Source organism: Phyllobates terribilis, unplaced genomic scaffold (genome assembly GCF_046119375.1).
Source record: "Phyllobates terribilis strain yellow unplaced genomic scaffold, ASM4611937v1 Scaffold_1__5_contigs__length_1240528914, whole genome shotgun sequence".
In the NCBI taxonomy this organism is placed as follows: Eukaryota; Metazoa; Chordata; class Amphibia; order Anura; family Dendrobatidae; genus Phyllobates; species Phyllobates terribilis.
In genome coordinates this window covers 1226693305-1226720424 of record NW_027362761.1, presented here as the reverse complement: position 1 = coordinate 1226720424, position 27120 = coordinate 1226693305, and the positions used below count along the sequence as shown (strand labels likewise).

General features: G+C 54.7%; 1 protein-coding gene across 2 annotated transcripts in view; it reads left to right on the top strand.

Annotated features, from left to right (window-relative positions):
- Positions 1–207: 207 nt before the first annotated feature.
- Positions 208–27120, top strand: part of ALMS1 (ALMS1 centrosome and basal body associated protein) — a 90243-nt gene continuing 63330 nt past the window's right edge. The window contains exon 1 of one of the 2 annotated variants that reach the window (XM_073649878.1): positions 208–348. In XM_073649878.1, the coding sequence (XP_073505979.1) occupies positions 325–348 (24 nt within the window). In that variant the 5' untranslated portion in view covers positions 208–324. Of the gene's footprint in view, positions 370–27120 lie in introns of both variants that reach the window. The other variant, XM_073649869.1, reaches the window with a different exon arrangement.

Genomic DNA, 27120 nt, shown 5'->3' with positions numbered 1-27120 from the left:
CCCGAGCATTTTAGTGCTCGCCCATCACTAGTAGCGAATAGCGATCAGTTGATAATCGCATCATTCACATCTATATTACCAAGTTCGTCCGCTAGAGGGAGCACAGGGTTATCAGTACAGCACACTGCGCACTGCGGTGATTCCCCGGCAGGTGTCGCTTCGCTCTCTCTGGTTCCAGCGGTGATGCGGCTTCTCCCCGGCAGATGGCGATCTCATCCCTCCTCTTCTCCCGCTCAGGCCCTTGGGCCGCGTCCATAGTAACGGGCGGCTGTGAGCGGCGGGAGAGCAGAGCACAGTGCGCAGGCGTCGGAGTCAGAAGCGGACATGGAGAGCGGAGAAGCGGCAGCGGTGAGTGGCTCCAATATGCCGGTAATAATATCACTGCTACGTCATCACTGGAGTGTTATACTATCACTGCTACGTCATCACTGGTGTGCTATACTCTGCAGTATACCTCCCTATACGGCTGTGCATTGTGTCTGCACTGTTGTAGTGTACAGTGTTGTGTACGGGGCGGTGTAATGTCAGTGTACAGGGTCTAGAGCTGTATATTATATGTGCAGGATCGGCTGAGGGCTGCGTATGCTGCTGTTTACCCCGTCTGTGGACCCCCCCCCCCCCTCCGAGACCCCCAGTACACGGGGCCTGCCCCTCCTGTCTCCCCCCGTACACGGCGCCCCCTCCCATCTCCCCCCCCCCCCCGTACACGGCGCCCCCTCCCATCTCCCCCCGGCACATGGCGCCCCCTCCCATCTCCCCCCATACCCGGCGCCCCCTCCCATCTCCCCCCGGCACACTGCGCCCCCTCCCATCTCCCCCCATACACGGCGCCCCCTCCCATCTCCCCCCATACCCGGCGCCCCCTCCCATCTCCCCCCGGCACACTGCGCCCCCTCCCATCTCCCCCCGTACACTGCGCCCCCTCCCATCTCCCCCCATACACGGCGCCCCCTCCCATCTCCCCCCATACCCGGCGCCCCCTCCCATCTCCCCCCGGCACACTGCGCCCCCTCCCATCTCCCCCTCCCATCTCCCCCCGTACACTGCGCCCCCTCCCATCTCCCCCCATACACGGCGCCCCCTCCCATCTCCCCCCATACACGGCGCCCCCTCCCATCTCCCCCCGGCACATGGCGCCCCCTCCCATCTCCCCCCGGCACATGGCGCCCCCTCCCATCTCCCCCCGGCACACTGCGCCCCCTCCCATCTCCCCCCGTACACTGCGCCCCCTCCCATCTCCCCCCATACACGGCGCCCCCTCCCATCTCCCCCCATACACGGCGCCCCCTCCCATCTCCCCCCATACACGGCGCCCCCTCCCATCTCCCCCCATACACGGCGCCCCCTCCCATCTCCCCCCGTACACGGCACCCCCTCCCATCTCCCCCCGGCACACTGCGCCCCCTCCCATCTCCCCCCGTACACTGCGCCCCCTCCCATCTCCCCCCATACACGGCGCCCCCTCCCATCTCCCCCCATACACGGCGCCCCCTCCCATCTCCCCCCATACACGGCGCCCCCTCCCATCTCCCCCCATACACGGCGCCCCCTCCCATCTCCCCCCGTACACTGCGCCCCCTCCCATCTCCCCCCATACACGGCGCCCCCTCCCATCTCCCCCCATACACGGCGCCCCCTCCCATCTCCCCCCATACACGGCGCCCCCTCCCATCTCCCCCCATACACGGCGCCCCCTCCCATCTCCCCCCATACACGGCGCCCCCTCCCATCTCCCCCCATACACGGCGCCCCCTCCCATCTCCCCCCATACACGGCGCCCCCTCCCATCTCCCCCCGTACACGGCACCCCCTCCCATCTCCCCCTGGCACATGGCGCCCCCTCCCATCTCCCCCCGGCACACTGCGCCCCCTCCCATCTCCCCCCGTACACTGCGCCCCCTCCCATCTCCCCCCATACACGGCGCCCCCTCCCATCTCCCCCCATACCCGGCGCCCCCTCCCATCTCCCCCCGGCACACTGCGCCCCCTCCCATCTCCCCCTCCCATCTCCCCCCGTACACTGCGCCCCCTCCCATCTCCCCCCATACACGGCGCCCCCTCCCATCTCCCCCCATACACGGCGCCCCCTCCCATCTCCCCCCGGCACATGGCGCCCCCTCCCATCTCCCCCCGGCACATGGCGCCCCCTCCCATCTCCCCCCGGCACATGGCGCCCCCTCCCATCTCCCCCCGTACACTGCGCCCCCTCCCATCTCCCCCCATACACGGCGCCCCCTCCCATCTCCCCCCGTACACGGCGCCCCCTCCCATCTCCCCCCATACACGGCGCCCCCTCCCATCTCCCCCCATACACGGCGCCCCCTCCCATCTCCCCCCATACACGGCGCCCCCTCCCATCTCCCCCCATACACGGCGCCCCCTCCCATCTCCCCCCGTACACGGCGCCCCCTCCCATCTCCCCCCGTACACGGCGCCCCCTCCCATCTCCCCCCATACACGGCGCCCCCTCCCATCTCCCCCTGGTAAACTGCGCCCCCTCCTGTCTGGGATCCCTCTGCCATTGGCCGGTGACACACCATATACTGGCGGGGGGCCGCCGCCGCTGCTGGTGTTTGTGTTTTCTCTTCTCTACCTGATAATTAACCTGCAGAGATTTCCTAATGAGGAGCCCTGTGCCCCTGGGAGCTCCCAGCGGGGGGCGCCATCTGTATGGCCTGGAACACGCGTGATATGTGAGGTGCGGCCTCCCGTCTGATCAGTGGCCTCGCAGCAGAAGGCTGAGGGCGGCCCCCCTTGTGATGGACCTGACGGTGGTATAGCACTGAGATGAATCCTTCCCATACCATCACCATCAGGTCCATAACAAAAGGGGGGCCGCCGACAGGACCCTGCTGACCTGTGCCGAAACGATGCAGGTAATGAATAAGAGTTACAGACGCCTGTGTGCGGTCCGGGCTATATCAGTGCTGTCACCACCAGGGGGCGAGGCTGACAACCTCTCACATGTATACAGGGTGGTTGTCATCAGTAGTGGAGCAGGCGGTGTGTGGATTTCACGTCCGATGACAGTCTGGGGGTATAAGGCTATGTTCACACATCATGTTTTTTTATGCAGATTTTCAGCTACGTTTTGCAGTACCAGCAAAGTCTATAAGATTCCAGGATTCTCTGTTCACACATCATGGTTTTGTTTTGTTCAGGATTTTGTGCTTTTCATGTTTTTTTGGAAAGTAGAGCATGTCACTTCTTTCAGCAGTTTTTCAGCATTTTTCACCCATTGGAAGTAATGGGTGGTGAAAAACGCTGAAAAAAACATGATGTGTGAACATGGCTATCAGGTTTTGCTGCTTTTTGTATTTTTTTTGTATTAGGAGAGTGTAATTAAAGTAGTGATGTGTATATTGTTAACATTGGCTGCGCTAGGTGTGAGATTGAACTATACCTGTGCCACTGAATAACAGACCCCATAGTGTGAAAGTAAAGAGTGCACAACAAACTCAATGCACTGTCAATGTCTTAGGTAAACTATTCCTGAACAATTCACCTCCCCCACTGTTATGCCAAAACCAGAATGAAATTTTGTTTTTAACAGAACTTTATGTACATGCATAAAAGAGACAAAAGGATAGTGAAAAAAACACACCAAAAAAGCAAGAAAAATCCCGAACGACCTCCTGGCAAAAGATCAGGTTTTGCTGCTGAAAAACCATGATGTGTGACCATAGCCTAAGAGTGCAGGGGTCTGTCTCATACCCAGAGCAGCCTCTGTTTCGCCTCCTGTCCTCTGACTCTCGGGGGAGAGAACAGGGGGGCAGAAGAGAGGACAGGGAGGTCCCCCCTCCTCTCCTCTGCCCCCCCTCCTCTCCTCTGCCCCCCCTCCTCTCCTCTGCCCCCCCTCCTCTCCTCTGCCCCCCCTCCTCTCCTCTGCCCCCCCCTCCTCTCCTCTGCCCCCCCTCCTCTCCTCTGCCCCCCCTCCTCTCCTCTGCCCCCCCTCCTCTCCTCTGCCCCCCCTCCTCTCCTCTGCCCTCCTCTCCTCTGCCCCCCCCTCCTCTCCTCTGCCCCCCCCTCCTCTCCTCTGCCCCCCCCTCCTCTCCTCTGCCCCCCCTCCTCTCCTCTGCCCCCCCTCCTCTCCTCTGCCCCCCCTCCTCTCCTCTGCCCCCCCTCCTCTCCTCTGCCCCCCCTCCTCTCCTCTGCCCCCCCTCCTCTCCTCTGCCCCCCCTCCTCTCCTCTGCCCCCCCCTCCTCTCCTCTGCCCCCCCTCCTCTCCTCTGCCCCCCCTCCTCTCCTCTGCCCCCCCCCCTCTCCTCTGCCCCCCCTCCTCTCCTCTGCCCCCCTCCTCTCCTCTGCCCCCCCTCCTCTCCTCTGCCCCCCCTCCTCTCCTCTGCCCCCCCCTCCTCTCCTCTGCCCCCCCTCCTCTCCTCTGCCCCCCCTCCTCTCCTCTGCCCCCCCTCCTCTCCCTCTGCCCCCCCCTCCTCTCCTCTGCCCCCCCCTCCTCTCCCCCCCCTCCTCTCCTCTGCCCCCCCCTCCTCTCCTCTGCCCCCCCCTCCTCTCCTCTGCCCCCCCTCCTCTCCTCTGCCCCCCCCTCCTCTCCTCTGCCCCCCCTCCTCTCCTCTGCCCCCCCTCCTCTCCTCTGCCCCCCCTCCTCTCCTCTGCCCCCCCCTCCTCTCCTCTGCCCCCCCCTCCTCTCCTCTGCCCCCCCTCCTCTCCTCTGCCCCCCCCTCCTCTCCTCTGCCCCCCCCTCCTCTCCTCTGCCCCCCCCTCCTCTCCTCTGCCCCCCCCTCCTCTCCTCTGCCCCCCCCTCCTCTCCTCTGCCCCCCCCTCCTCTCCTCTGCCCCCCCCTCCTCTCCTCTGCCCCCCCTCCTCTCCTCTGCCCCCCCCTCCTCTCCTCTGCCCCCCCCTCCTCTCCTCTGCCCCCCCCTCCTCTCCTCTGCCCCCCCCTCCTCTCCTCTGCCCCCCCTCCTCTCCTCTGCCCCCCTCCTCTCCTCTGCCCCCCCTCCTCTCCTCTGCCCCCCCTCCTCTCCTCTGCCCCCCCTCCTCTCCTCTGCCCCCCTCCTCTCCTCTGCCCCCCTCCTCTCCTCTGCCCCCCCTCCTCTCCTCTGCCCCCCCTCCTCTCCTCTGCCCCCCCTCCTCTCCTCTGCCCCCCCTCCTCTCCTCTGCCCCCCCTCCTCTCCTCTCCTCTGCCCCTTCTCCTCTCCTCTCCTCTGCCCCTTCTCCTCTCCTCTCCTCTGCCCCTTCTCCTCTCCTCTCCTCTGCCCCTTCTCCTCTCCTCTCCTCTGCCCCTTCTCCTCTCCTCTCCTCTGCCCCTTCTCCTCTCCTCTGCCCCTTCTCCTCTCCTCTCCTCTGCCCCTTCTCCTCTCCTCTTCTCCTCTCCTCTCCTCCTTCTCCTCTCCTCTGCCCCTTCTCCTCTCCTCTCCTCCTTCTCCTCTCCTCTCCTCTCCTCCTTCTCCTCTCCTCTCCTCTGCCCCTTCTCCTCTCCTCTCCTCTGCCCCTTCTCCTCTCCTCTCCTCTGCCCCTTCTCCTCTCCTCTCCTCTGCCTCCTTCTCCTCTCCTCTCCCCTTCCCTCTCCTCTCCTCTCCCCCTTCTCCTCTCCTCTCCCCTTCTCCTCTCCTCTCCTCTGCCCCTTCTCCTCTCCTCTCCTCTGCCCCTTCTCCTCTCCTCTCCTCTGCCCCTTCTCCTCTCCTCTCCTCTGCCCCTTCTCCTCTCCTCTCCTCTGCCCCTTCTCCTCTCCTCTCCTCTCCTCTCGACCCCCCTCTCCTCTCCTCTCCTCTCGACCCCCCTCTCCTCTCCTCTCCTCTCGACCCCCCTCTCCTCTCCTCTCCTCTCGACCCCCCTCTCCTCTGCCCCGTCCCCTTCTCTCCTCTACCCCTTCCCCTTCTCTCCTCTGCCCCTTCTCCTCTCCTCTCCTCTGCCCCTTCTCCTCTCCTCTCCTCTCCTCTCCTCTCGACCCCCCTCTCCTCTCCTCTCCTCTCGACCCCCCTCTCCTCTGCCCCGTCCCCTTCTCTCCTCTACCCCTTCCCCTTCTCTCCTCTGCCCCCCCCTCTCCTCTCCTCTGCCCCCCCTCTCCTCTGCCCCCCCCTCTCCTCTGCCCCCCCTCTCCTCTGCCCCCCCCTCTCCTCTGCCCCCCCCTCTCCTCTCCTCTGCCCCCCCTCTCCTCTGCCCCCCCCTCTCCTCTCCTCTGCCCCCCCCTCTCCTCTCCTCTGCCCCCCCCCTCTCCTCTCCTCTGCCCCCCCTCTCCTCTCCTCTGCCCCCCTCTCTCCTCTCCTCTGCCCCTTCCCCTTCTCTCCTCTGCCCCCCCTCTCCTCTCCTCTGCCCCTTCCCCTTCTCTCCTCTGCCCCTTCTCTCCTCTCCTCTGCCCCTTCTCTCCTCTCCTCTGCCCCTTCCCCTTCTCTCCTCTCCTCTGCCCCCCCCTCTCCTCTCCTCTGCCCCCCCTCTCCTCTCCTCTGCCCCCCCCTCTCCTCTCCTCTGCCCCCCCTCTCCTCTCCTCTGCCCCCCCCTCTCCTCTGCCCCCCCTCTCCTCTCCTCTGCCCCCCCCTCTCCTCTCCTCTGCCCCCCCCCTCTCCTCTCCTCTGCCCCCCCATCTCCTCTCCTCTGCCCCCCCCTCTCCTCTCCTCTGCCCCCCCCCTCTCCTCTCCTCTGCCCCCCCCTCTCCTCTCCTCTGCCCCCCCCCCTCTCCTCTCCTCTGCCCCCCCCTCTCCTCTCCTCTGCCCCCCCCTCTCCTCTCCTCTGCCCCCCCCTCTCCTCTCCTCTGCCCCCCCCTCTCCTCTCCTCTGCCCCCCCTCTCCTCTCCTCTGCCCCCCCTCTCCTCTCCTCTGCCCCCCCCTCCTCTCCTCTCTTCTCCCCCCTCTCCTCTCCTCTCTTCTCCCCCCCCTCTCCTCTCCTCTCTTCTCCCCCCCCCCCTCCTCTCCTCTCTTCTCCCTCTCCTCTCCTCTCTTCTCCCCCCCCCCCCTCTCCTCTCCTCTGGACCCACCGTCCTCTCCTCTGCCCCCACACCCCCCGGTCCTCTCCCCTGGTGGCCCCCCGGTCCTCTCCCCTGGTGGCCCCCCGGTCCTCTCCCTGGTGGCCCCCCGGTCCTCTCCTCTGGTGGCCCCCCGGTCCTCTCCTCTGGTGGCCCCCCGGTCCTCTCCTCTGGTGGCCCCCCGGTCCTCTCCTCTGGTGGCCCCCCGGTCCTCTCCTCTGGTGGCCCCCCCGTCCTCTCCTCTGGTGGCCCCCGGTCCTCTCCTCTGGTGGCCCCCCGGTCCTCTCCCTGGTGGCCCCCCCGTCCTCTCCCCTGGTGGCCCCCCGGTCCTCTCCCTGGTGGCCCCCCGGTCCCCCCCCGGTCCTCTCCCCTGGTGACCCCCCGGTCCTCTCCCCTGGTGGCCCCCCGGTCCTCTCCCCTGGTGGCCCCCCGGTCCTCTCCCCTGGTGGCCCCCCGGTCCTCTCCCCTGGTGGCCCCCCGGTCCTCTCCCCTGGTGACCCCCCGGTCCTCTCCCCTGGTGGCCCCCCGGTCCTCTCCCCTGGTGGCCCCCCGGTCCTCTCCTCTGGTGGCCCCCCGGTCCTCTCCTCTGGTGGCCCCCCGGTCCTCTCCTCTGGTGGCCCCCCGGTCCTCTCCTCTGGTGGCCCCCCGGTCCTCTCCCCTGGTGACCCCCCGGTCCTCTCCCCTGGTGGCCCCCCGGTCCTCTCCCCTGGTGGCCCCCCGGTCCTCTCCCCTGGTGGCCCCCCGGTCCTCTCCCCTGGTGGCCCCCCGGTCCTCTCCCCTGGTGGCCCCCCGGTCCTCTCCCCTGGTGGCCCCCCGGTCCTCTCCCCTGGTGGCCCCCCGGTCCTCTCCCCTGGTGGCCCCCCGGTCCTCTCCCCTGGTGGCCCCCCGGTCCTCTCCCCTGGTGGCCCCCCGGTCCTCTCCCCTGGTGACCCCCCGGTCCTCTCCCCTGGTGACCCCCCGGTCCTCTCCCCTGGTGGCCCCCCGGTCCTCTCCTCTGGACCCCCCGTCCTCTCCTCCCTTTCCTTCTCTCTAGAATAGATCATTGTTCTGCGTGTGGGTTGTCAGGTGTTGCGGTTGGTGCTCGCTGGTAACCAGTTTCTATAGTTAGCGGCTCTGACGCCTGCGCCGTGCACTCGGCATCGGATGGAAACAGAACAAGAGAATGTGGTAATTAGTTTTATTAATTCTTCTAATATAAATCGGCCTCAGGGGCGTAGCGGGGGACAGGGCGGGGGCCGGAGCTGTGGCATCACCTCTATCGGTGGTTATATAAGATGTGGCGGCTCCTCTCCTCATTGCGGTTACACTTCGGGCAGTAATCACCAGTGGAAACCTCATTGTTCTCTGTGCTACAGAGGAACATCCGGCCTAAAACTCAATCAGACGGGGAAATGGCAGTGTTACCCCGGAAACCAGTTAGTGCGTGACTGTCTGAACATGAACGCTGGCATGTGATTGGCTAATGTGGTCAGCTGATACTCTATTCCTCCGCCCTTCTCTCACAGCTGAAGCCTATTGGGTCTTTGTCTGTAGTGACCAATCAGAAAGCGTCTTTTAATTTCTGATCTGCACTGAAACAGAAGGCGTGGTGCCTGTGGGGGAGGGTGTGTCGCCTGTGGGGGGGGGGGGAGGGTGTGTTGCCTGTGGGGGGGGGGGGAGGGTGTGTTGCCTGTGGGGGGGGGGGGAGGGTGTGTTGCCTGTGGGGGGGGGGGGAGGGTGTGTCGCCTGTGGGGGGGGAGGGTGTGTCGCCTGTGGGGGGGAGGGTGTGTCGCCTGTGGGGGGGGAGGGTGTGTCGCCTGTGGGGGGAGGGGAGGGTGTGTCGCCTGTGGGGGGAGGGGAGGGTGTGTCGCCTGTGGGGGGGGAGGGTGTGTCGCCTGTGGGGGGGGAGGGTGTGTCGCCTGTGGGGGGGGAGGGTGTGTCGCCTGTGGGGGGAGGGGAGGGTGTGTCGCCTGTGGGGGGAGGGGAGGGTGTGTCGCCTGTGGGGGGAGGGAGGGTGTGTCGCCTGTGGGGGGAGGGGAGGGTGTGTCGCCTGTGGGGGGAGGGGAGGGTGTGTCGCCTGTGGGGGGGGAGGGTGTGTCGCCTGTGGGGGGGGGGGGTGTGTCGCCTGTGGGGGGGGGGGAGGGTGTGTCGCCTGTGGGGGGGGGGAGGGTGTGTCGCCTGTGGGGGGGGGAGGGTGTGTCGCCTGTGGGGGGGCAGGGTGTGTCGCCTGTGGGGGGGGAGGGTGTGTCGCCTGTGGGGGGGGAGGGTGTGTCGCCTGTGGGGGGGGAGGGTGTGTCGCCTGTGGGGGGGGGGAGGGTGTGTCGCCTGTGGGGGGGGGGGAGGGTGTGTCGCCTGTGGGGGGGGGGGAGGGTGTGTCGCCTGTGGGGGGGGGGAGGGTGTGTCGCCGGGGGGGGGGGTGTCGCCTGTGGGGGGGGAGGGGGTGTCGCCTGTGGGGGGGGAGGGGGTGTCGCCTGTGGGGGGGGGGAGGGTGTGTCGCCTGTGGGGGGGGGGGGAGGGTGTGTCGCCTGTGGGGGGAGGGCGTCCCTCACCATGGATTTGTACAATGGGGGGACCCGTTCTAGATCCGGGGTTCGGTCTCTTTACGTTGCTCATAGACAGAATTGCCCCGGATTGCAGATATTCAGGAGACGTCCTGCAGACAGAGTGATCGGTGATTATTATGACCCCTTGCATAACAGCTGCTCATATATATGAATAATACAGGTGTCCTATAGGAATATAATAATGATATACAGTACAGACCAAAAGTTTGGACACACCTTCTCATTTAAAGATTTTTCTGTATTTTCATGACTATGAAAATTGTACATTCACACTGAAGGCATCAAAACTATGAATTACCACATGTGGAATTATATACTTAACAAAAAAGTGTGAAACAACTGAAAATATGTCTTATATTCTAGGGTCTTCACAGTAGCCACCTTTTGCTTTGATGACGGCTTTGCACACTCTTGGCATTCTCTTGATGAGCTTCAAGAGGTAGTCACCGGAAATGGTCTTCACTTCACCGGTGTGCCCTGTCAGGTTTAATAAGTGGGATTTCTTGCCTTATAAATGGGGTTGGGACCATCAGTTGTGTTGTGCAGAAGTCTGGTGGATACACAGCTGATAGTCCTACTGAATAGACTGTTAGAATTTGTATTATGGCAAGAAAAAAGCAGCTAAGTAAAGAAAAACGAGTGGCCATCATTACTTTAAGAGATGAAGGTCAGTCAGTCCGAAAAATTGGGAAAACTTTGAAAGTGTCACCAAGTGCAGTTGCAAAAACCATCAAGCGCTACAAAGAAACTGGCTCACATGAGGACTGCCCCAGGAAAGGAAGACCAAGAGTCACCTCTGCTTCTGAGGATAAGTTTATCTGAGTCACCAGCCTCAGAAATCGCAGGTTAACAGCAGCTCAGATTAGAGACCAGGTCAATGCCACACAGAGTTCTAGCAGCAGACACATCTCTACAACAACTGTTAAGAGGAGACTTTGTGCAGCAGGCCTTCATGGTAAAATAGCTGCTAGGAAACCACCGCTAAGGACAGGCAACAAGCAGAAGAGACTTGTTTGGGCGAAAGAACACAAGGAATGGACATTAGACCAGTGGAAATCTGTGCTTTGGTCTGATGAGTTCAAATCTGAGATCTTTGGTTCCAACCACCGTGTCTTTGTGCGACGCAGAAAAGGTGAACGGATGGACTCTACATGCCTGGTTCCCACCGTGAAGCATGGAGGAGGAGGTGTGATGGTGTGGGGGTGCTTTGCTGGTGACACTGTTGGGGATTTATTCTAAATTATAGGCATACTGAACCAGCATGGCTACCACAGCATCTTGCAGCGGCATGCTATTCCATCCAGGTTTCGTTTATTTGGACCATCATTTATTTTTCAATAGGACAATGACCCCAAACACCTCCAGGCTGTGTAAGAGCTATTTGACCAAGAAGGAGAGTGATGGGGGGCTACGCCAGATAACCTGGCCTCCACAGTCACCAGACCTGTACCCAATCGAGATGGTTTGGGGTGAGCTGGACCGCAGAGTGAAGGCAAAAGGGCCAACAAGTGCTAAGCATCTCTGGGAACTCCTTCAAGATTGTTGGAAGACCATTTCCGCTGACTACCTCTTGAAGCTCATCAAGAGAATGCCAAGAGTATGCAAAGCAGTCATCAAAGCAAAAGGTGGCTACTGTGAAGACCCTAGAATATAAGACATATTTTCAGTTGTTTCACACTTTTTTGGTAAGTATATAATTCCACATGTGGTAATTCATAGTTTTGATGCCTTCAGTGTGAATGTACAATTATCATAGTCATGAAAATACAGAAAAATCTTTAAATGAGAAGGTGTGTCCAAACTTTTGGTCTGTACTGTACCTGCATTTAGTGCACCGCTATTCTTCATGTTGTATGCAGGGCTGTGGAGTCGAAAAGCCAAACCTCCGGCTCAATTTCCACGACTCCGACTCCCTCATACACGGCTCATGTTTAAGTGATAAGTACTGCTGCACAGATTCATCTCGGCTAAAAGTCGAGACCACTAGATCAGGAATAGGGCAGACATTTATAGGACATTTCATAACTTTCCCAAATTGTTATGAAAAAATATTCCCCACAAACTGCATTGAACTACTGTACCCAATTTATTATATATTTTAGGAGTTGGAGTCGGTCCATTTTATATCCACACCGACTCCACAGCCCTAGTTGTATGCTGACTGATCCCATCCTGCAGTCTGTGCCCTCTATACTTCATGTTGTATGCTGACTGATCCCGTCCTGCAGTCTGTGCCCTCTATACTTCATGTTGTATGCTGACTGATCCCATCCTGCAGTCTGTGCCCTCTATACTTCATGTTGTATGCTGACTGATCCCATCCTGCAATCTGTGCCCTCTATACTTCATGATGTATGCTGACTGATGCCGTCCTGCAGTCTGTGCCCTCTATACTTCATGTTGTATGCTGACTGATCCCGTCCTGCAGTCTGTGCCCTCTATACTTCATGTTGTATGCTGACTGATCCCACCCTGCAGTCTGTGCCCTCTATACTTCATGTTGTATGCTGACTGATCCCGTCCTGCAGTCTGTGCCCTCTATACTTCATGTATGCTGACTGATCCCGTCTTGCTGTCTGTGCCCTCTATACTTCATGTTGTATGCTGACTGATCCCGTCTTGCAGTCTGTGCCCTCTATACTTCATGTTGTATGCTGACTGATCCCGTCCTGCAGTCTGTGCCCTCTATACTTCATGTTGTATGCTGACTGATCCCGTCCTGCAGTCTGTGCTCTCTATACTTCATGTTGTATGCTGACTGATCCCGCCCTGCAGTCTGTGCCCTCTATACTTCATGTTGTATGCTGACTGATCCCGTCCTGCAGTCTGTGCCCTCTATACTTCATGTTGTATGCTGACTGATCCCACCCTGCAGTCTGTGCCCTCTATACTTCATGTTGTATGCTGACTGATCCCGTCCTGCAGTCTGTGCCCTCTATACTTCATGTTGTATGCTGACTGATCCCGTCCTGCAGTCTGTGCCCTCTATACTTCATGTTGTATGCTGACTGATCCCGTCCTGCAGTCTGTGCCCTCTATACTTCATGTTGTATGCTGACTGATGCCGTCCTGCAGTCTGTGCCCTCTATACTTCATGTTGTATGCTGACTGATCCCGCCCTGCAGTCTGTGCCCTCTATACTTCATGTTGTATGCTGACTGATCCCGTCCTGCAGTCTGTGCCCTCTATACTTCATGTTGTATGCTGACTGATCCCGTCCTGCAGTCTGTGCCCTCTATACTTCATGTTGTATGCTGACTGATCCCACCCTGCAATCTGTGCCCTCTATACTTCATGTTGTATGCTGACTGATCCCACCCTGCAATCTGTGCCCTCTATACTTCATGTTGTATGCTGACTGATCCCGTCCTGCAGTCTGTGCCCTCTATACTTCATGTTGTATGCTGACTGATCCCGTCCTGCAGTCTGTGCCCTCTATACTTCATGTTGTATGCTGACTGATCCCGTCCTGCAGTCTGTGCCCTCTATACTTCATGTTGTATGCTGACTGATCCCACCCTGCAGTCTGTGCCCTCTATACTTCATGTTGTATGCTGACTGATCCCGTCCTGCAGTCTGTGCCCTCTATACTTCATGTTGTATGCTGACTGATCCCGTCCTGCAGTCTGTGCCCTCTATACTTCATGTTGTATGCTGACTGATCCCGTCCTGCAGTCTGTGCCCTCTATACTTCATGTTGTATGCTGACTGGTCCCCGTCCTGCAGTCTGTGCCCTCTATACTTCATGTTGTATGCTGACTGATCCCGCCCTGCAGTCTGTGCCCTCTATACTTCATGTTGTATGCTGACTGATCCCGTCCTGCAGTCTGTGCTCCTATACTTCATGTTGTATGCTGACTGATCCCGCCCTGCAGTCTGTGCCGGACCCTCTATACTTCATGTTGTATGCTGACTGATCCCACCCTGCAGTCTGTGCCCTCTATACTTCATGTTGTATGCTGACTGATCCCACCCTGCAGTCTGTGCCCTCTATACTTCATGTTGTATGCTGACTGATCCCGTCCTGCAGTCTGTGCCCTCTATACTTCATGTTGTATGCTGACTGATCCCACCCTGCAGTCTGTGCCCTCTATACTTCATGTTGTATGCTGACTGATCCCGTCCTGCAGTCTGTGCCCTCTATACTTCATGTTGTATGCTGACTGATCCCACCCTGCAGTCTGTGCCCTCTATACTTCATGTTGTATGCTGACTGATCCCACCCTGCAGTCTGTGCCCTCTATACTTCATGTTGTATGCTGACTGATCCCACCCTGCAGTCTGTGCCCTCTATACTTCATATTTTATGCTGACTGATCCCATCTTATGGTCTGTGCCGCTCCCTTATACTTCATGTTGTATGCTGACTGATCCCGCCCTGCAGTCTTTGCTCTCTATACTTCATGTTGTATGCTGACTGATCCCGCCCTGCAGTCTTTGCTCTCTATACTTCATGTTGTATGCTGACTGATCCCGCCCTGCAGTCTTTGCTCTCTATACTTCATGTTGTATGCTGACTGATCCCTTCCTGCAGTCTGTGCCCTCTATACTTCATGTTGTATGCTGACTGATCCCGTCCTGCAGTCTGTGCCCTCTATACTTCATGTTATATGCTGACTGATCCCGTCCTGCAGTCTGTGCTCCTATACTTCATATTTTATGCTGACTGATCCCATCTTATGGTCTGTGCCGCTCCCTTATACTTCATGTTGTATGCTGACTGATCCCGCCCTGCAGTCTTTGCTCTCTATACTTCATGTTGTATGCTGACTGATCCCGCCCTGCAGTCTTTGCTCTCTATACTTCATGTTGTATGCTGACTGATCCCGCCCTGCAGTCTTTGCTCTCTATACTTCATGTTGTATGCTGACTGATCCCGTCCTGCAGTCTGTGCTCTCTATACTTCATGTTGTATGCTGACTGATCCCACCCTGCAGTCTGTGCCCTCTATACTTCATGTTGTATGCTGACTGATCCCACCCTGCAGTCTGTGCCCTCTATACTTCATGTTGTATGCTGACTGATCCCGCCCTGCAGTCTTTGCTCTCTATACTTCATGTTGTATGCTGACTGATCCCGCCCTGCAGTCTTTGCTCTCTATACTTCATGTTGTATGCTGACTGATCCCGCCCTGCAGTCTTTGCTCTCTATACTTCATGTTGTATGCTGACTGATCCCGCCCTGCAGTCTTTGCTCTCTATACTTCATGTTGTATGCTGACTGATCCCGTCCTGCAGTCTGTGCTCTCTATACTTCATGTTGTATGCTGACTGATCCCACCCTGCAGTCTGTGCCCTCTATACTTCATGTTGTATGCTGACTGATCCCACCCTGCAGTCTGTGCCCTCTATACTTCATGTTGTATGCTGACTGATCCCGTCCTGCAGTCTGTGCCCTCTATACTTCATGTTGTATGCTGACTGATCCCGTCCTGCAGTCTGTGCCCTCTATACTTCATGTTGTATGCTGACTGATCCCGTCCTGCAGTCTGTGCCCTCTATACTTCATGTTGTATGCTGACTGATCCCACCCTGCAGTCTGTGCCCTCTATACTTCATGTTGTATGCTGACTGATCCCACCCTGCAGTCTGTGCCCTCTATACTTCATGTTGTATGCTGACTGATCCCGTCCTGCAGTCTGTGCCCTCTATACTTCATGTTGTATGCTGACTGATCCCATCTTGCTGTCTGTGCCCTCTATACTTCATGTTGTATGCTGACTGATCCCGTCCTGCAGTCTGTGCCCTCTATACTTCATGTTGTATGCTGACTGATGCCGTCCTGCAGTCTGTGCCCTCTATACTTCATGTTGTATGCTGACTGATCCCGCCCTGCAGTCTGTGCCCTCTATACTTCATGTTGTATGCTGACTGATCCCGTCCTGCAGTCTGTACCCTCTATACTTCATGTTGTATGCTGACTGATCCCGTCCTGCAGTCTGTGCCCTCTATACTTCATGTTATATGCTGACTGATCCCGTCCTGCAGTCTGTGCCCTCTATACTTCATGTTGTATGCTGACTGATCCCGTCCTGCAGTCTGTGCCCTCTATACTTCATGTTGTATGCTGACTGATCCCGTCTTGCTGTCTGTGCCCTCTATACTTCATGTTGTATGCTGACTGATCCCGCCCTGCCGTCTGTGCCGGACCCTCTATACTTCATGTTGTATGCTGACTGATCCCGCCCTGCAGTCTGTGCCCTCTATACTTCATGTTGTATGCTGACTGATCCCGTCCTGCAGTCTGTGCCCTCTATACTTCATGTTGTATGCTGACTGATCCCGTCCTGCAGTCTGTGCCGGACCCTCTGTTCTTCATGTTGTATGCTGACTGATCCCGTCCTGCAGTCTGTGCCGGACCCTCTGTTCTTCATGTTGTATGCTGACTGATCCCGCCCTGCAGTCTGTGCTCCTATACTTCATGTTGTATGCTGACTGATGCCACCCTGCTGTCTGTGCTCTCTATACTTCATGTTGTATGCTGACTGATCCCGTCCTGCAGTCTGTGCCGGGCCCTCTGTTCTTCATGTTGTATGCTGACTGATCCCGTCCTGCAGTCTGTGCTGGACTCTCTGTTCTTGATGTTGTATGCGGACTGATCCCGTCCTGCTGTCTGTGCCGGACCCTCTGTTCTTCATGTTGTATGCTGACTGATCCCGTCCTGCAGTCTGTGTCCTCTATACTTCATGTTGTATGCTGACTGATCCCGCCCTGCAGTCTGTGCCCTCTATACTTCATGTTGTATGCTGACTGATCCCGCCCTGCAGTCTGTGCTCCTATACTTCATGTTGTATGCTGACTGATCCCACCCTGCTGTTTGTGCTCTCTATACTTCATGTTGTATGCTGACTGATCCCTTCCTGCAGTCTGTGCCCTCTATACTTCATGTTGTATGCTGACTGATCCCGTCCTGCAGTCTGTGCCCTCTATACTTCATGTTATATGCTGACTGATCCCGTCCTGCAGTCTGTGCTCCTATACTTCATATTTTATGCTGACTGATCCCATCTTATGGTCTGTGCCGCTCCCTTATACTTCATGTTGTATGCTGACTGATCCCGCCCTGCAGTCTTTGCTCTCTATACTTCATGTTGTATGCTGACTGATCCCGCCCTGCAGTCTTTGCTCTCTATACTTCATGTTGTATGCTGACTGATCCCGCCCTGCAGTCTTTGCTCTCTATACTTCATGTTGTATGCTGACTGATCCCGTCCTGCAGTCTGTGCTCTCTATACTTCATGTTGTATGCTGACTGATCCCGCCCTGCAGTCTGTGCCCTCTATACTTCATGTTGTATGCTGACTGATCCCGCCCTGCAGTCTGTGCCCTCTATACTTCATGTTGTATGCTGACTGATCCCACCCTGCAGTCTGTGCCCTCTATACTTCATGTTGTATGCTGACTGATCCCGCCCTGCAGTCTGTGCCCTCTATACTTCATGTTGTATGCTGACTGATCCCGTCCTGCAGTCTGTGCCCTCTATACTTCATGTTGTATGCTGACTGATCCCGTCCTGCAGTCTGTGCCCTCTATACTTCATGTTGTATGCTGACTGATTCCACCCTGCAGTCTGTGCCCTCTATACTTCATGTTGTATGCTGACTGATCCCGCCCTGCAGTCTGTGCACTCTATACTTCATGTTGTATGCTGACTGATCCCGCCCTGCAGTCTGTGCCCTCTATACTTCATGTTGTATGCTGACTGATCCCGTCCTGCAGTCTGTGCCCTCTATACTTCATGTTGTATGCTGACTGATCCCGCCCTGCAGTCTGTGCTCTCTATACTTCATGTTGTATGCTGACTGATCCCGCCCTGCAGTCTGTGCTCTCTATACTTCATGTTGTATGCTGACTGATCCCGCCCTGCAGTCTGTGCTCTCTATACTTCATGTTGTATGCTGACTGATCCCGTCCTGCAGTCTGTGCTCTCTATACTTCATGTTGTATGCTGACTGATCCCGCCCTGCAGTCTGTGCTCTCTATACTTCATGTTGTATGCTGACTGATCCCGTCCTGCAGTCTGTGCCCTCTATACTTCATGTTGTATGCTGACTGATCCCGTCCTGCAGTCTGTGCTCTCTATACTTCATGTTGTATGCTGACTGATCCCGCCCTGCAGTCTGTGCTCTCTATACTTCATGTTATATGCTGACTGATCCCACCCTGCAGTCTGTGCCCTCTATACATCATGTTGTACAGTGGTGGCAAAAAGTATTGGCACCCCTGCAATTCTGTCAGATAATACTCAGTTTCTTCCTGAAAATGATTTCAATCACAAATTCTTTGGTATTATTATCTTCATTTAATTTTTTGTCTTCAATGAAAAAGCACAAAAAGAATTGTCCTAAAGCCAAATTGGATACAATTCCACACCAAACCTAAAAAAGGGGGTGGACAAAAGTATTGGCACTGTTTGAAAAATCACGTGATGCTTCTCTAATTGGTGTAATTAACAGCACCTGTAACTTACCTGTGGCACCTAACAGGTGTTGGCAATAACTATATCACACTTGCAGCCAGTTAACATGGATTAAAGTTGACTCAACCTCTGTCCTGTGTCCTTGTGTGCACCACATTGAGCATGGAGAAAAGAAAGAAGACCAAAGAACTGTCTGAGGACTTGAGAAACCAAATTGTGCGGAAGCATGAGCAATCTCAAGGCTACAAGTCCATCTCCAAAGACCTGAATGTTCCTGTGTCTTCCGTGTGCAGTGTCATCAAGAAGTGTAAAGCCCATGGCACTGTGGCTAACCTCCCTAGATGTGGACGGAAAAGAAAAATTGACGAGAGATTTCAACGCAAGATTGTGCGGATGGTGGATAAAGAACCTCGACTAGCACCCAAACAAGTTCAAGCTGCCCTGCAGTCCGAGAGTACAACAGTGTCAACCCATACTATTCGTCGACGTCTGAATGAAAAGGGACTGTATGGTAGGATACCCAGGAAGACCCCACTTCTTACCCCGAGACATAAAAAAGCCAGGCTGGAGATTGCCAAAACTTACCTGAGAAAGCCTAAAACGTTTTGGAAGAATGTTCTCTGGTCAGATGAGACAAAAGTAGAGCTTTTTGGGAAAAAGCATCAACATAGAGTGTACAGGAAAAAAAAAAAGGCATTCAAAGAAAAGAACACGGTCCCTACAGTCAAACATGGCGGAGGTTCCCTGATGTTTTGGGGTTGCTTTGCTGCCTCTGGCACTGGACTGCTTGACCGTGTGCATGGCATTATGAAGTCTGAAGACTACCAACAAATTTTGCAGCATAATGTAGGGCCCAGTGTGAGAAAGCTGGGTCTCCCTCAGAGGTCATGGGTCTTCCAGCAGGACAATGACCCAAAACACACTTCCAAAAGCACTATAAAATGGTTTGAGAGAAAGCACTGGAGACTTCTAAGGTGGCCAGCAATGAGTCCAGACCTGAATCCCATAGAACACCTGTGGAGAGATCTCAAAATGGCAGTTTGGAGAAGGCGCCCTTCAAATATCAGGGACCGGGAGCAGTTTGCCAAAGAAGAATGGTCTACAATTCCAGCAGAGCATTGTAAGAAACTCATTGATGGTTACCGGAAGCGGTTGTTCGCACTTATTTTGGCTAAAGGTTGTGCAACCAAGTATTAGGCTGAGGGTGCCAATACTTTTGTCTGGCCCATTTTTGGAGTTTTGTGTGAAATGATCAATGATTTGATTTTTGCTTCATTCTCTTTTGTGTTTTTTCCTTGCAAGCAAATTAAATAAAGATAATAATACCAAAGAATTTGTGATTGCAATCATTTTTAGGAAGAAACTGAGTATTATCTGACAGAATTGCAGGGGTGCCAATACTTTTGGCCACCACTGTATGCTGACGGATCCCGTCCTGCAGTCTGTGCCCTCTATACTTCATGTTGTATACTGACTGATCCCGTCCTGCAGTCTGTGCCCTCTATACTTCATGTTGTATGCTGACTGATCCCACCCTGCAGTCTGTGCCCTCTATACTTCATGTTGTATGCTGACTGATCCCGCCCTGCAGTCTGTGCCCTCTATACTTCATGTTGTATGCTGACTGATCCCGCCCTGCAGTCTGTGCTCTCTATACTTCATGTTGTATGCTGACTGATCCCGACCTGCAGTCTGTGCTCTCTATGCTTCATGTTGTATACTGACTGATCCCGCCCTGCAGTCTGTGCCCTCTATACTTCATGTTGTATGCTGACTGATCCCGCCCTGCAGTCTGTGCTCTCTATACTTCATGTTGTATACTGACTGATCCCGACCTGCAGTCTGTGCTCTCTATACTTCATGTTGTATACTGACTGATCCCGACCTGCAGTCTGTGCCCTCTATACTTCATGTTGTATGCTGACTGATCCCGACCTGCAGTCTGTGCCCTCTATACTTCATGTTGTATGCTGACTGATCCCGTCCTGCAGTCTGTGCCCTCTATACTTCATGTTGTATGCTGACTGATCCCGCCCTGCAGTCTGTGCCCTCTATACTTCATGTTGTATGCTCACTGATCCCGCCCTGCAGTCTGTGCCCTCTATACTTCATGTTGTATGCTGACTGATCCCGCCCTGCAGTCTGTGCCCTCTATGCTTCATGTTGTATGCTGACTGATCCCACCCTGCAGTCTGTGCCCTCTATACTTCATGTTGTATGCTAACTGATCCCGCCCTGCAGTCTGTGCTCTCTATACTTCATGTTGTATGCTGACTGATCCCGACCTGCAGTCTGTGCTCTCTATACTTCATGTTGTATGCTGACTGATCCCGCCCTGCAGTCTGTGCTCTCTATACTTCATGTTGTATGCTGACTGATCCCGACCTGCAGTCTGTGCTCTCTATACTTCATGTTGTATGCTGACTGATCCCGACCTGCAGTCTGTGCTCTCTATACTTCATGTTGTATGCTGACTGATCCCGACCTGCAGTCTGTGCCCTCTATACTTCATGTTGTATGCTGACTGATCCCACCCTGCAGTCTGTGCTCTCTATACTTCATGTTGTATGCTGACTGATCCCGACCTGCAGTCTGTGCCCTCTATACTTCATGTTGTATGCTGACTGATCCCGTCCTGCAGTCTGTGCTCTCTATACTTCATGTTGTATGCTGACTGATCCCGACCTGCAGTCTGTGCCCTCTATACTTCATGTTGTATGCTGACTGATCCCGCCCTGCAGTCTGTGCCCTCTATACTTCATGTTGTATGCTGACTGATCCCGTCCTGCAGTCTGTGCCCTCTATACTTCATGTTGTATGCTGACTGACCCGTCCTGCAGTCTGTGCTGGACCCTCTGTTCTTCATGTTGTATGCTGACTGATCCCGTCCTGCAGTCTGTGCCCTCTATACTTCATGTTGTATGCTGACTGATCCCGTCCTGCAGTCTGTGCCGGACCCTCTGTTCTTCATGTTGTATGCTGACTGATCCCGCCCTGCAGTCTTTGCTCCTATACTTGATGTTGTATGCTGACTGATCCCACCCTGCTGTCTGTTCTCTCTATACTTCATGTTGTATGCTGACTGATCCCGTCCTGCAGTCTGTGCTGGACTCTCTGTTCTTGATGTTGTATGCTGACTGATCCCGTCCTGCAGTCTGTGCCGGACCCTCTGTTCTTCATGTTGTATGCTGACTGATCCCGTCCTTCAGTCTGTGCTGGACTCTCTGTTCTTGATGTTGTATGCTGACTGATCCCGCCTTGCAGTCTGTGCTCCTATACTTCATGTTGTATGCTGACGGATCCCGTCCTGCAGTCTGTGCCATCTATACTTCATGTTGTATGCTGACTGATCCCGTCCTGCAGTCTGTGCCCTCTATACTTAATGTTGTATGCTGATTGATCCCGCCCTGCAGTCTGTGCCCTCTATACTTCATGTTGTATGCTGACTGATCCCGTCCTGCAGTCTGTGCCGGACCCTCTGTTCTTCATGTTGTATGCTGACTGATCCCGTCCTGCAGTCTGTGCCGGACCCTCTGTTCTTCATGTTGTATGCTGACTGATCCCGTCCTGCAGTCTGTGCCGGACCCTCTGTTCTTCATGTTGTATGCTGACTGATCCAGCCCTGCAGTCTGTGCTCCTATTCTTCATGTTGTATGCTGACTGATCCCACCCTGCTGTCTGTGCTCTCTATACTTCATGTTGTATGCTGACTGATCCCGTCCTGCCGTCTGTGCCCTCTATACTTCATGTTGTATGCTGACTGATCCCGTCCTGCAGTCTGTGCCTGACCCTCTATACTTCATGTTGTATGCTGACTGATCCCGTCCTGCAGTCTGTGCCTGACCCTCTGTTCTTCATGTTGTATGCTGACTGATCCCGTCCTGCAGTCTGTGCTGGACTTTGTTCTTCATGTTGTATGCTGACTGATCCCGTCCTGCAGTCTGTGCCGGACCCTCTGTTCTTCATGTTGTATGCTGACTGATCCCGTCCTGCAGTCTGTGCCGGACCCTCTGTTCTTCATGTTGTATGCTGACTGATCCCACCCTGCTGTCTGTGCTCTCTATACTTCATATTTTATGCTGACTGATCCCATCTTACGGTCTGTGCCGCGCCCTTATACTTCATGTTGTATGCTGACTGATCCCGTCCTGCAGTCTGTGCCGGACCCTCTGTTCTTCATGTTGTATGCTGACTGATCCCGCTCTGCAGTCTGTGCTCCTATACTTCATGTTGTATGCTGACTGATCCCACCCTGCTGTCTGTGCTCTCTATACTTCATATTTTATGCTGACTGATCCCATCTTACGGTCTGTGCCGCGCCCTTATACTTCATGTTGTATGCTGACTGATCCCGTCCTGCAGTCTGTGCTGGACTCTCTGTTCTTCATGTTGTATGCTGACTGATCCCGTCCTGCAGTCTGCGCTGGACCCTCTGTTCTTCATGTTGTATGCTGACTGATCCCGTCCTGCAGTCTGTGTCCTCTATACTTCATGTTGTATGCTGACTGATCCCGCCCTGCAGTCTGTGCCCTCTATACTTCATGTTGTATGCTGACTGATCCCGCCCTGCAATCTGTGCCCTCTATACTTCATGTTGTATGCTGACTGATCCCGTCCTGCAGTCTGTGCCCTCTATACTTCATGTTGTATGCTGACTGATCCCGTCCTGCAGTCTGTGCCCTCTATACATCATGTTGTATGCTGACTGATCCCGTCCTGCAGTCTGTGCTCTCTATACTTCATGTTGTATGCTGACTGTTCCCACCCTGCTGTCTGTGCCCTCTATACTTCATGTTGTATGCTGACTGATCCCACCCTGCTGTCTGTTCTCTCTATACTTAATGTTGTATGCTGACTGATCCCGTCCTGCAGTCTGTGCCCTCTATACTTCATGTTGTATGCTGACTGATCCCGTCCTGCAGTCTGTGCCGGACCCTCTGTTCTTCATGTTGTATGCTGACTGATCCCGTCCTGCAGTCTGTGCTGGACTCTCTGTTCTTGATGTTGTATGCTGACTGATCCCGTCCTGCTGTCTGTGCCGGACCCTCTGTTCTTCATGTTGTATGCTAACTGATCCCGCCCTGCAGTCTGTACTCCTATACTTCATGTTGTATGCTGACTGTTCCCGTCCTGCAGTCTGTGCCCTCTATACTTCATGTTGTATGCTGACTGATCCCGTCTTGCAGTCTGTGCCCTCTATACTTCATGTTGTATGCTGACTGATCCCGTCCTGCAGTCTGTGCCCTCTATACTTCGTGTTGTATGCTGACTGATCCCGACCTGCAGTCTGTGCCCTCTATACTTAGTGTTGTATGCTGACTGATCCCGCCCTGCAGTCTGTGCCCTCTATACTTCATGTTGTATGCTGACTGATCCCACCCTGCAGTCTGTGCCCTCTATACTTCATGTATGCTGACTGATCCCGTCCTGCAGTCTGTGCTGGACCCTCTGTTCTTCATGTTGTATGCTGACTGATCCCGTCCTGCAGTCTGTGCCCTCTATACTTCATGTTGTATGCTGACTGATACCGTCCTGCAGTCTGTGCCCTCTATACTTCATGTTGTATGCTGACTGATCCCGTCCTGCAGTCTGTGCTGGACCCTCTGTTCTTCATGTTGTATGCTGACTGATCCTGTCCTGCAGTCTATGCTCCTATACTTCATGTTGTATGCTGACTGATCCTGTCCTGCAGTCTATGCTCCTATACTTAATGTCGTATGCTGACTGATCCCGCCCTGCAGTCTGTGCCCTCTATACTTCATGTTGTATGCTGACTGATACCGTCCTGCAGTCTGTGCCCTCTATACTTCATGTTGTATGCTGACTGATCCCGTCCTGCACTCTCTGTTCTTGATGTTGTATGCTGACTGATCCCGTCCTGCACTCTCTGTTCTTGATGTTGTATGCTGACTGATCCCGTCCTGCTGTCTGTGCCGGACCCTCTGTTCTTCATGTTGTATGCTGACAGATCCCGCCCTGCAGTCTGTGCTCCTATACTTCATGTTGTATGCTGACTGATCCCACCCTGCTGTCTGTGCCCTCTATACTTCATGTTGTATGCTGACTGATCCCGTCCTGCAGTCTGTGCCCTCTATACTTCATGTTGTATGCTGACTGATCCCGTCCTGCAGTCTGTGCCCTCTATACTTCATGTTGTATGCTGACTGATCCCGCCCTGCAGTCTGTGCCCTCTATACTTCATGTTGTATGCTGACTGATCCCGTCCTCCAGTCTGTGCCGGACCCTCTGTTCTTCATGTTGTATGCTGACTAATCCCGTCCTGCAGTCTGTGCCGGACCCTCTGTTCTTCATGTTGTATGCTGACTGATCCCGTCCTGCAGTCTGTGCCGGACCCTCTGTTCTTCATGTTGTATGCTGACTGATCCCGTCCTGCAGTCTGTGCTCCTATACTTCATGTTGTATGCTGACTGATCCCACCCTGCTGTCTGTGCCCTCTATACTTCATGTTGTATCCTGACTGATCCCGTCCTGCAGTCTGTGCTCTCTATACTTCATATTTTATGCTGACTGATCCCATCTTACGGTCTGTGCCGCGCCCTTATACTTCATGTTGTATGCTGACTGATCCCGCCCTGCAGTCTTTGCTCTCTATACTTCATGTTGTATGCTGACTGATCCCGTCCTGCAGTCTGTGCTGGACCCTCTGTTCTTCATGTTGTATGCTGACTGATCCCGTCCTGCAGTCTGTGCCCTCTATACTTCATGTTGTATGCTGACTGATCCCGCCCTGCAGTCTGTGCCGTCTATACTTCATGTTGTATGCTGACTGATCCCACCCTGCAGTCTGTGCCCTCTATACTTCATGTTGTATGCTGACTGATCCCGTCCTGCAGTCTGTGCCCTCTGTACTTCATGTTGTATGCTGACTGATCCCGTCCTGCAGTCTGTGCCCTCTATACTTCATGTTGTATGCTGACTGATCCCACCCTGCAGTCTGTGCCCTCTATACATCATGTTGTATGCTGACTGATCCCGTCCTGCAGTCTGTGCTCTCTATACTTCATGTTGTATGCTGACTGTTCCCGTCCTGCAGTCTGTGCCCTCTATACTTCATGTTGTATGCTGACTGATCCCGTCCTGCAGTCTGTGCTGGACTCTCTGTTCTTCATGTTGTATGCTGACTAATCCCATCCTGCAGTCTGTGCTCCTATACTTCATGTTGTATGCTGACTGATCCCACCCTGCTGTCTGTGCCCTCTATACTTCATGTTGTATGCTGACTGATCCCGTCCTGCAGTCTGTGCTGGACTCTGTTCTTGATGTTGTATGCTGACTGATCCCGTCCTGCTGTGTGTGCCGGACCCTCTGTTCTTCATGTTGTATGCTACTGATCCCACCCTGCTGTCTGTGCCCTCTATACTTCATGTTGTATGTGTTATGTTCTGCTACCAGAGCTAAGGAAAGAGAGGAGATCTGTCCCTACGATAGAACTCAGCTTAATCCCTACGATGTAACAAGGGACCTGATCCTGCGATCAGACCTGCTAAAGTCCTAAGCTAGTCTGTACGGAGACCTATAGATGTGGGGAAGGAATCCCTACAAGTACTAAGGACTGGGAGGAATATGGGACACCTCCTAACAGAAATAGTAGCAGACAGACGAACAAACAAAATATATAGAACATAGAGGTCCGTAGACCAAGCAAACTAACAGAGCAAGACACAGAGCACAGGCTAGCTAGAAAGTAGATATACAATGAAGTCCAGCAAAGCCAGAAGGGCGGAGCAGGATTAAATAGGCCAACAAGGTCATGTGACCAGCAAAGGAAAAAAAACCTAAGAGCAAGGTTCTAACAGTACCCCCCCTTCTAAGAGGATCCTCCGGATCCCCTAGGACCAGGCTTATCAGGAAATCTCCTGTGAAACGCTCTGATAAGTCTGGACGCGGAAACATCATCCGACCTCACCCAAGAGTTATCCTCGGGACCGAAACCTTTCCAGGCCACAAGATACTGCAAACTACCTCTATACCGTCTAGAGTTAAGGATGCGAGAAATTTCATATTCCCCGTCCTCCACCACCGGAGGAACAGAGGCAGAGGCGTCACAATCCGATACAACAGCTTTTTTCAACAGAGAGACATGAAATACCGGATTAATTTTCCAGGAGGTAGGAACCTCCAACCTAACAGCAGATTGGTTGACAACCTGAAGCACCTTAAAGGGCCCTACAAACTTGGGACCCAATTTCTTAGAAGGAATCCTCAACCGCAGATTCCTAGAGGACAACCAAACCATGTCACCAACAGCGAACAAAACCTCCTGTCGTTTCCTATCAAAGTAGTCTTTAGATTTTCTGTTGGCCTCCTGAAGATTACCACGCACATCCGTCCAAACTCTCTCCAAATCACCGGAAAAATTCTCCTCCTCAGGCACGGCAGATCCCAACTTGGAGAACGACCCAAACGACGGATGTCTCCCAGAACAACAAAAAAAAGGCGAACAACCAGCAGAAGAAGATGTATGATTGTTCAGAGCAAATTCAGCAAGTGGCAGAAACTCAGACCACCCCTCTTGATTGTCTGCCACAAAACAACGCAAGAACTGCTCAACATCCTGGTTTTTCCTTTCTGTCTGGCCATTAGATTCAGGATGATATCCGGACGAGAACGACAAATGAACTCCCAACCTATCACAAAAGGCACGCCAAAAACGAGCCACGAACTGAGGACCCCTATCAGAAACAATGTCAGTAGGAACGCCATGAAGTCTGACAATTTCCTTGACAAAGGCCTTAGCGAGAGTTTTAGCGCAGGGCAGTTTGACGAAAGGAACCAAGTGACACATCTTGCTAAAACGGTCCACGACCACCCAGATGACAGTAAAACCCTCAGAGGGGGGAAGATCAGTTATAAAGTCCATAGCCAAATGTGTCCAAGGAGCACTGGGGACCTCCAAAGGACAAAGCAACCCCGCAGCAGGAGTATGTGAGGACTTAGATCTAGCACATATAGTACATTGACGCACCCACTTAATGACTTCCTTCTGCCATCCAGGCCACCAAAAACTGCGACCCACCAGTCTCTTGGTCTCAGAGATTCCGGGATGACCTGCCAACCGAGATTCGTGACACTCAACAAACAAATCTCTCCTAAAGGTCCCAGGCACAAACAACCTCCCATGAGGAGTGTTAGATGGGGCATTCTCCTGTGCTTTAAGAATCTCATTTTCCAAAACGGAGTCCAAAGCAGCTATCACAACACCTTCTTGTAAAATGTTCTCCTC